The sequence below is a fragment of the Morone saxatilis genome, unplaced genomic scaffold (genome assembly GCF_004916995.1).
Source record: "Morone saxatilis isolate NCDOM2014 unplaced genomic scaffold, NCSU_SB_2.0 Contig15, whole genome shotgun sequence".
NCBI lineage: Eukaryota > Metazoa > Chordata > Actinopteri > Moronidae > Morone > Morone saxatilis.
In genome coordinates, this window is record NW_023339707.1 from 2,449,298 (window position 1) to 2,459,474 (window position 10,177).

Sequence of the window (10,177 nt, forward strand, 5' to 3'; positions counted from 1 at the left end):
CTAACGGTAGTTACCACACCGTTCACGAGCACAACGGTGTATTTACTACAGACTGCTAGAATGCTCTAACGGACATTTTTGTGTCGTTGGGTAATTACGACCGTTTATTATTAACTTGGAGGTTTTTTTCACATGAGCTGGGGAGTCTCCCTCAGCCCACACCAAGCCTGCCTGTCCTAAACTGCACTGATACAGTGAGATATGTTCTTTTCAAACGCCACTAGACAGCACAGTGTATATGCAGGGTGCAAATACACACAACATTCCTGACTTACCGTCGGGGAGTCGCTGCTCTTCACAGTTTGTTAGAGGGAAAAGTACACAGACTAAAAGCCCCGGGAACAACAGCAAGGACCAAAGTCTCATGGTTGCAAAGTTAAAGCTGCAGTGTCTTCACGGCTCCCGGTTTAAACCGAAGTGCAAACGTTTCCAGTCGGTTCGAGAAAGCGAACTTCGCAGGACTGCGTTAACTCTGCCAGCACCGCCTGCTGCCCCCCTCCTCTCTCTCCCTCTGTGTCTGCCTATGTCTCTCTCCCCCCTCTTCCCTCTCCCACTCTCTCTTCAATTCAACAGTCTGTGATTTACAGAGTTGCAGTGGAAGATTAACGTATTCTTCTGCTGCTTGTACTTATTCTGAAAAAGAGTAGTAAAACAGTAGTAGTTTGAATTGTTCTGTGTAATGTTTGTATCATTCAGATTTCATGTTCAGATTTGAGTTAAACTAGGCTGCATGCATCCGGAACGCCCACTTCCAAAATGGGAAAAAAAAAAGGCTGTTTGAAAGTGATGACCCAGCTGTTCTGTGGACCTGAGCAGTTGCACGTAGCCTGTGCTTCCCATACCAGTGAACCTTTGTGTTTATTAAGTCGTTATAAAATGTCAAAATTCACAAGTATGACTGTAAAATTGAATATCTTATTACAGTAGAAGCCCCCATGGGGCAAATTAGTAAAATGAATGTGGATATATCTCATATAAATTAAATTAGATTAAACATTAGAAATACTCAATGGTGTCGTGCAGGATATACGCAGGTATACAGAGTATACCCACTTATTTAAGTCAGCATTGGGTATAACAACTAATAAATCTGCAATTTCCCAGCTTGGGATCAATAAAGTATATCTATCTATCTACCTACCTATCTATCTAAATCCCTCTGATGCCTATTATTCAGTAGTGTTCTGCGAGTTGAAGTTTGTTTTTTATTGAGGACGGAAAAAGTATGACACAGTTGGAGTTGGAATGAGGAATACTTCACTAAAATGCATGATTATGTTGTCTCACCCATCTGTGAGCCAGTATTCATTGCAATATCTGCACCTCCTCTGTGGCTAATGTTAACTTCATAATGATCCTTACTGAAGTCAAGCAGCAGAAGTTGAGTGACATTGTGCAAAAGCAGTCTTACATGTTACTGTTTATAACATTAAAACCACTGGAAGTACTGTATAATGCAATGCAACACCAGCACAAACTCTTCTCAAATGAGTTACTCTGCTACGTCCTCCAGAAGGAGCGTACAGCTGAATCAACACCGTTCTAAAACAGTTTGAACAAAAACTTAAAAACCTCCACGAAGTGCAGTAGTTTTACCTGTCTGTACCTAATAAACTTTAACCATATGTATTCTTATCTTCTAGCACTGAGAATTGTTAAAAAATGGTTACAGTTTGTAAATGTTCTTGCCCTGATAATATTCAGTAAAATCCATAGAAATAATTTTGACTTAGTATCACAAAGTCATTATTTTGAGATACTAAGTCAATATGTTGGTCTCCAACAATGGGATGTCCTCTACTATTTATTCCCTTTTTACCATAAAGACATAAATAAATGTGATTTTTGTCAACAAAAATCTTGTCCATTCAAGCAATTGTTATATGAAATAGTAAAGTTAACTTAACTTGAACTTATGGTGGTTGCAATTATCTGCTGTGATTGTTTAAATTCCACCATCTACTGCGGTGGTGAGCACAGATAACGTCATGGTGAGACTTCAAACACAACACCCCAGCACCCTCATAATGATCAGTGGGCATTCCAGTCATGTCTTCCTCTCTTCCACCCTGACAAACTTACAACAAAATAAAATCCTTATATGTAAAGTGGGCATACAGCTCCTCAGACCACAATCTCACACCTTGTAGCCACCTACAGGCCACTGGTGAAGCAACAGGTGGCCAGCACTGGGACTGTAAAGGTTTGGTCTATGGATTGGGAACTGTTCCAGGAGGACTATGGGGCGGCATTGTACCATCCAAACAGGCTTCCCAAACAACAAACCAGGGATTAATAAGGAGATCAAACATCTTCTCAACAGGAAGAAGAGGGCTTTCGTGGCAAGGGATCACGAGGAGCTCTGTGCTGTCCAAAAGAAAAGATAATAATAATTGAAGGCCTTTTCACACTGCACTTTGCCCAGGCTAAGAAAGCTTTCAATGACACAATCCTGGCTCATTCCAAAGCAGGCTAACCCCGATTTTTGCCTAGAGCTTGCTTGCCCTGCAGGGATAGCCCTGAGTTTGTGGGATTATCCCCTGAAAATCAACTAAACACTGGGCTGAAAGGTGCCAGTGTGAAACGGGGCTAAAGCAAACAGAATGTAAACATACATGTAAACATTAGTCATGCATTCCAACTGATCATTAACTCAGGGCTGGTAGACGTAGTGTCAATTGTACAGCCCTAGGGTTAGGTTATCCCTGGGTTAACCATGTGTGCGCTCGTCAGCTTGCAGCAGCCGTCCAGCACCTAGTCAATCTTTCCCTGAGGTGGAGGAAGGCGCTTTAACTATGGAGCCCTCCTGCATTGTTCCAGTGCCAATGAAAGGACGCCCCAGTGCTCTCAATGACTAACAGACCTGTAGCTCATCTCAAGCTCAGGTCCTTCTAACTGATTACCTGGAGCCACTGCAGTTTGCATACCAACCAAACATCAGAATGGAGGATGCCATCCCCTTCCTGACTCACAAGCTCTTTGACTCCTCCAGTGCTTCTGGCTTCCAGCAATGCAACGGTACACTGACGCTGCATCCTGGATCATGGACTACCTCACTTTGGGGTCCAAATCAAGGACTCAGTGTTGTGTTATTGCTATTTGCAATGCAAGGATGTAGAACAACTCATGGCTCTTCACTGCTTGTCCCCCCCCCCCCCCTTTCCTGTCCTCTTTAGCGACTACTGTCAGAATTAAAAGCAATAAAAGCCCCCTCCAAAATATATATATTTATTTTTTATCATGAGAAATAAGTGCTTCAGTAATAAGGGTGAAAAAACAGCAAATTCAAACCAAAAGGTGGCAAAGTTCTAGGGAGCATCTACAAGCGCTGCCATTGCCATGATATTTATTGCCAACAATAAACTGGACTGGTCTCATAACACCAACGCCCTCTTCAGGAAGGGACCAGATCTGTCAGCGTGTGCCACAGGCTCCTGCTGATCTTCTATCAGTCCGTAGTAGCCAGTGCACTGCTCTTTGCTGTGGTGGGGGCATCAGGGCTGGCTTGGCCGGCAGACTCAACAAACTGGTGAGGAAAGCCAGCAGTGTGGTCAGGCAGGAACTTGACAACCTGGAGTCAGTGGCAGAGAGGAGGACGAAGGACAAAATCAAAGCCACCCTGGAAAAAACCTCTCACTCTCTCTACGAAGAGCTGTGGCAGACGGGCAGCTCATTCAGCCACTAAATCCTCCCAAAACAGAGCGCTTCAGGCACTCATTAGTAACCCGCTGCCACCAGACAACAGCACACACACAGTCTGTAGCACTACACAGCACACACAGACCCATTTTCCCACAGCACAATATACTAACAAATGTTATTTTGCTGTACTGTATTATGCTATATCACTACATAGCTATACTATATCTCCATAGCTGCCCCCTCCCTCTAGAACTCTCTCCCCTAACACATCCGAGACTGTACTGATCTGTCTGCGCTCAAATAACTGATCAAAACCCATCTTTTCACAACTGCTTTTAACGTGTGATTAATTGTTGTGTGAAAAGTGCTCTATAAATATAATGTATTATTATTATTATTATTATTATTATTATATTTCACGCTATACTATATCTCATATCCCATACCATATCAATATGTACCATATTATATTATACTTTAATTTTAGTTTAATTTACCTGTTAATTATTGTATCTTATGTTTTCACTATAACCAATATAATTTAATTAAATTAATTAATACGTTTTTAATCCTATATTATTTTACATTATATTTCCTGTAAATGTATTTAACTTTATTAAAGTTGAATTTAAATAAATAAATACATCCCATCGATACACACAGTCACTGGTTTTACGACATTTCCGGTCGCTGCTGTGTCGTTTAGCTTTACGACAGTTGTGACCAACCAGAAGTGTCAACCGCTGGCTACAGAGTTATCCGGAAACACAGCTGATGTTTTTAACCTGAAAGCAGCCAGAAAACCCAATGACCCGAGGCACGACAACTTGACGGCTGCCTTATACTCACCCGTTGAAGGATATGACAATAAGCACGATGCAAGAAACAACGGCACATTTCCGACAGCCTCCGTCCACAACGTAGCTACTTAGCTGAGCTACTGTAGCCGGAAGCTAACAGTGTGTCAGCCTCGTCCTGAGAGTCATGTTCTGAGCGCGAGCACTCTTCCATGTGACACCTTTACACTTTCAGCCTGAGCACCCTGGGTGCAGTGTTCAGACACCGACTCGTAGCTGGGCTTCCACCATCTAAACACGCAATGTGGCTACAGCAGAGACTAAAGGGGCTACCAGGCTTGTTATCAAGCAGCTGGGCGAGAAGACTCCTCATAGGGCTGCTGCTCTTCCTCATCTTCTACTGGTACCTGGGGGCGGAGCGCAGATGGAGGTTCTTCGGCGGCTCGGCCATGCCCGGCGGGGCGGCAGGACAGTGCCTACAGGCGGAAATCCACAGGTGGAACTCTCTCGTAGAGCGAGGAGAGGGGATATACAGCACACCTCAGGAGCAACTAGATACGCCCTTTGTGTCAGGTAACGGCCATATTCTGATTGACATTGACTCCAACAAACTGTGGGTAGCGTCCTCTTCACAGCCCGGCTCGGCTCCGGTCCACCAGACTGAATACTCACCGAGACTGGGCGTCCATCTCGAGGGGAACCGGGCCGAAGCGCAGGCTGCCATGCTGTGGTTCCGGAAAGGAGCCGTGCTGTCAGTCCGCTGTGCCTCAGCAGCCGCTCTGCAGTCAGCCCGGGACTGTGTCACCATCAGAGAGGAGTTCATCGCACACAGGAGCAGACCTAACGTCTATCTCCAGCGGATCCACGTCAACAACCCGTCCGACAGAGCCGCCTCCTTGGACGTTTCCTCTGAAAACCCCTCCTTCGGTAGCAAGTTCTCCACCAGCGTGGAGAAACTGGAGGACAGAGAGATAGTGCTCTTCTCCGGCAGAGTGCCTGTGGAGAATAACCGGATGGTGCTGGTGGTGGTGGTCACCAAGAAGGTGAACAGCAGGTTCCAGGTCTCCGCTAAATCCGAGTACACTGACAACATCCTGTCAGTGGTGTGGACCTCGGAGCCCATCGAGTCCTCCAAGCTGGAGGAGACCTTCAGCACCCTCAGAGACGGAGCCAAAAAGGAGCTGGGGGAGCTGCTGAGGGCCAGCGTGGATGAGCTGGTCATAGATCACCAGCAGGCCTGGATGGACCTCTTCATTTCAGGTGAGCTCAGGTTGTAGCAGGCTCCTCACTAGAGTTCATCCGTTTATGGAAGGGAAACCAGCTGCTGCCTGAAATATGCAGATTGATATACTGATTCCAAAGGCAGTGATATAACGCTGTTGAATCACTTCACACAATGTGAAACAGCTGAGCGCTGTGTCAACTCTGAAGAGGTTTTACTGTAGGTCACATGTTCTGTCAGCAGGTTAGGTGCATATCCTCTGCTCGGAGCTAAATGGAGCCACAAGACATAATACAGTTACATGACACATACCTTACTTTGGTAGTTTTCTGCTTTTCCACAGGGTGCCAGACTCACATTTAACATTAACAAGAAGCCAGAATTCTCAAATGTAAAATGTTTAATCACAAGCAGCCTTATGCACAGCGAATGAACAACATAGTGTCATTTGCTGTGGCAATGTATGCACTATGGAGTTTGAACTCAAGCTGATAAACAAGCTACAAAGCAGCACCAGGCTAGATAAAGTGGCCGGTTAAAACAACATTATTGTGTGGAAACAAACCGCTTCAGCATCACTCCACGTCTCCCAGCTAGCCACTTACTTTGCGGTTTATGTGACAGGCTATTATTTGATGCAGCGTGTTTCAGATAATGGACCATCCCTTGAACTCTGGTTGATCTGTGTGCCCTGTGAATGCCTCATGTCAGTGCCAAACTGGAAGGTCAACTCTCACGTCCTTTTACTTCACTCGCTGCACTCATTGAATGGAAGTCTCCTAACAGACGCTTTCCACAAACTGGGTCCCGGCTGCGTACCATAGGCTACTAATTTTAACTTTATGTAACATGCAGTGCATTTCCTTTCACATGAAACATGGCTGAAATGTAGTTAAAAGCAAAAGCTATGGATTTCTGAGTGGAAATGCTACACACAGAATTCATTTTATAATGTCACAGTAACGGTCTATAACATGATGCAGTAATTGGTCTGTAAAGTCAATTAAAAAATGCTTTAAAATAACCGCACCGTATCTTATCACAGTGGATTATTTTCTTCTTTTATTTCGAACTTCGCACCCCTTTTTTGTAAGAAGTTCTCTCCCCTAAATTCTGAGCTGGTTGGGATGCCTCCCCTGTCTGTATTCACTCGTCTCACATCTTCTCCCTGTTTCTTGTCACGCTCTCGCAGCAGTGGCACCACTAGAGTTACTGCAATCACATGAGAACCAGACATTATCCGCTACATTGCCTGCCGAATATCGAATCTCTGGACCACCACGAAGGGGTGTGAATGTGTATGAATGTGTTAGTTTCTGTTTGATGGACTTTACCGTCACTGAGTGAATGTGTGTGAAAGGGTGATGTGGCACGTAGTGTAAAAGTGCTTTGTGTGGTCGGAAGACTAGAAAGGCGCTATACAAGTACAGGTCCATTTACTATTTACCATTACCTACCTTAAGTGCCATTTCAGGTGTCAGAAGTCAGGTGACGTAGTATAAAGAGCAAGAAAGTCTGCGTATGGAGGTGGCTGTGGATAGATGGATCATTCACATTTTCACCCAGGAGACTGCTGATCGTGTTTTGTTTTAAACCAAAATTTAAAGTTGACTAGGTTTTACTCATTTTCACTCATGTAATGTTCAGAGCAACAAAATTGCCCAGTATGCCGCATCATGTAAATTCAACCTCAAGAATAATATAGCACACACACACACACACACACACACACACACACACACATACAACTTTACTTATTGCTCTTTTGTTTGATATAATTACTTCATTTTAATAATCTAAAGTGCTGACATTTGAAATGCCACTGCACTAATGTAGCCAATAGAACAGCCCGCTGTCAAATGTTTGCAGGAACAAAAAGAGACAGAAAAACCTTGCTAGTGAAAAGTGTGTCAGTAAACGAAACTCACTCAAAAGTTTGTTTTTTTTTTAAATGCCAATGGAAGTTAATAGGCTGTGTTAATATTACGACCTGCAGTGCATCAGGATTGGGGAGGCATAAAACCCAGTGCCCCCCATATCTTGTGCCAGTGGTAGGCTGTAATGCGCTTTTGTGTGAGATGGAGTTCCAACCATATTTCAAACGTATCAAACAGTACCAGGATTTTCTATTTGACCGTAAGAGCCTGAGCTGACCACTCCTCCACTGCAGTCCTCTCAGTTAGAGGCAAATGTTTCTACAGAGTCTGGATGCCACAAGACAGCGGCGTCACTTGGATGAATAACAAAATACCCCTCCACCTCCCCCAACTCAGAGAATTCCAGAGTCCCTGTTTTGTTACACCCCCAACCCATATCAAGGACCTGTCAAAAAATTAGTTCCACCTCGATTCACTCACCCTCCTCCTCTTCCTCCCACCATGTCTGCCTCCTTCCCCTGCTCTGCGCGATAGCCGATCGCTCATGGATAAACACCGCTAATATGTGCCAGTAAGTAATGAGGGGCTGATCGAGCTCCGCCACACCACCAAGAAGTAGTGGAGAGAGAGAAGGAGAAGGTGAGAGAGAAAAAACAAGAGAAGAGTAGAAGGAGTTGGGTGGAGGGGGGGTGACAAGAACCTTGACAGTTAATTATCGGGAGAATATGGCAATCAGAGCAGCAATGAGTGTTTCTTTGCGCCTCTCTGTTATTTGGTCCTTGGGGAAGTGTCGTCGAATTCATTCGACAGACAATCTGCTGAAAGCTGAAGGCCTCTCGGCTCCTCTCTGCTCAGCTGTGTCCATTGCCAAACCATTCTACTCTCTCTGATTTTTCACCTTGAAGGAAATTTCTCTCTTGTTCTCTGCAGTGACGCTTTCACACAGATTTGAGGATTGTTACCACCATTACATACACATTAGGGTTGTGTCTGTGGAAAGGCATATACATATTTATTTTCTGCCACGACTAGCATATTTAAAGAAAAAAGAAAAAGAAATAGAACAGAGTAAATAAAGTAAAGTAAGTAAAGTAAGGAGCAACTAGAGCGATGAAAGGCTTCAAAGGTTTTGAAATCAAGTCAGAATTGTTAAAACATTAAAGATCCCATCCAGAAAGCTTCAGTAGGTAATGTTTAAAAAAATAACATTTGCTGAAACTTTCACTTTATCCTGACAGAAGTACATGAGACAGATAATCTGTGAAAAACAATCTGGTTCCTCTGGCTCCTCCTAGTGCTCCTAATGGCATTTGCAAGAATCCACCCGGCCAGAATGAAAACAACCAATCAGAGGCAAGAAATATAGGAAGACGCTTTAGGTTGGATGCTTCAAATTTATGACTTGGGAATAAGACTTCACAATCAACTATCTTTCTTAGCTCTGATTAGTTGTTGACTTTCAGACACGGTAGATAGCGAAAAGTGTCCTGAGATAACGTTTGTTATGAATTGGCGCCATACAATTACAATTGAATTGAAAGCTTCAGCCAATGTGACAAAAATACTTTTATAAAAAAGTTACCTACTGCTGCTGAAGACAATTATTCAAATAATCTGCTTGGAACAATAATGTGTGTCTGATGTGTTTCATTCTGCAAAAAAAGTACAATACTAGAAGCATTTCTTATATTTCTTCTATCTCATTAAATATTCCGGAAGCTCTGAATGTGCACATGTTGTTAATTTCTAAAGTTTTCCTGTTGGACACACGATATCTCCTAATTTACTATGAAGTCCATTCTCAGTGGATGTGCACTGGTGGCTTCAAGTTTGTACATCACACTGCACAAGTTCCACACTGGACCAGGACTGACTTCTATTTGTGATGTCACAAATCATGCTGGTAGGCTCTGCCCCTTAAAAAATCAGATTTTCAATGAGCACAGAGAAACAAGAAGAGTTTTGACTGGATGGGGCTTTAATTCATACCACTATTAATGATTTTGTTGGACCTTTAAGTTGAACTGGTTAGTAAACAGTTGCTTATCTACACAGCAGTTATAAAGCAACATTAACATTAAATTTGAGACATCTTTGTGTCCACCAGATCATTTTAAGTCAATTATTCACTCTCTTTTAGCTGTTTTTGTGAGGAAAATATTAGCTGCTAAATGCTCCACTATGTTTACCAACAAGTCACTGTGTCTATTTGCTAAGCAGGTATTGTTAATTGAGATTTTTTTTTAATGTCTGCTTTGGCTGCTCGTGACACTATGAGAGTGGTGAGAGTGAAGACAAACTGATGTTGCTGGCTAGACAGCAAAACAATGACCTGAAATTGCTTTTAGGCTCTGTAAAGCCGAGGGGAGCTGCAGATTCAGGGGATACTTTTCCTTAGGGTTAGGGTTACATCACACACGTTGTTATTTTGATTAATTTTATTTGTTTAAGTGTCCTGCACCATTGTCGTGCCCAGCCCATATGGGCTTACAAAACAGTAAACAGCAACATTACCATGGCTACATGACAAATGATAATACACAGTTCCACAAATGACAAAAAGAAAAACATTTCACAAGATTTTCATGAGCAAAATGTCTTATGTTGGATACAGTGCTGTCTGTCTAAATTGCCATGCG

The 10,177-nt window shown here is 43.2% G+C and overlaps 2 protein-coding genes across 4 annotated transcripts in view; one reads left to right on the plus strand and one right to left on the minus strand.

The window, feature by feature from the left end:
• plod1a (procollagen-lysine, 2-oxoglutarate 5-dioxygenase 1a) overlaps positions 1-528 on the minus strand; it is a 22,476-nt gene extending 21,948 nt beyond the window's left edge. For all 3 annotated transcript variants that reach the window (XR_004796556.1, XM_035656798.1, XM_035656799.1), the window contains exon 1: positions 276-528. Coding sequence is in view for 2 of the 3 variants with exons in the window: in XM_035656798.1 (XP_035512691.1) it covers positions 276-366 (91 nt within the window). In the remaining variant the exon portion in view is untranslated. The remainder of the gene's footprint in view (positions 1-275) is intronic.
• A 3,830-nt stretch (positions 529-4,358) lies between these two features.
• kiaa2013 (KIAA2013 ortholog) overlaps positions 4,359-10,177 on the plus strand; it is a 14,068-nt gene continuing 8,249 nt past the window's right edge. Inside the window, exon 1 of the mRNA XM_035656196.1 lies at positions 4,359-5,699. Coding sequence (XP_035512089.1) covers positions 4,742-5,699 — 958 coding nt within the window. The 5' untranslated portion in view covers positions 4,359-4,741. The remainder of the gene's footprint in view (positions 5,700-10,177) is intronic.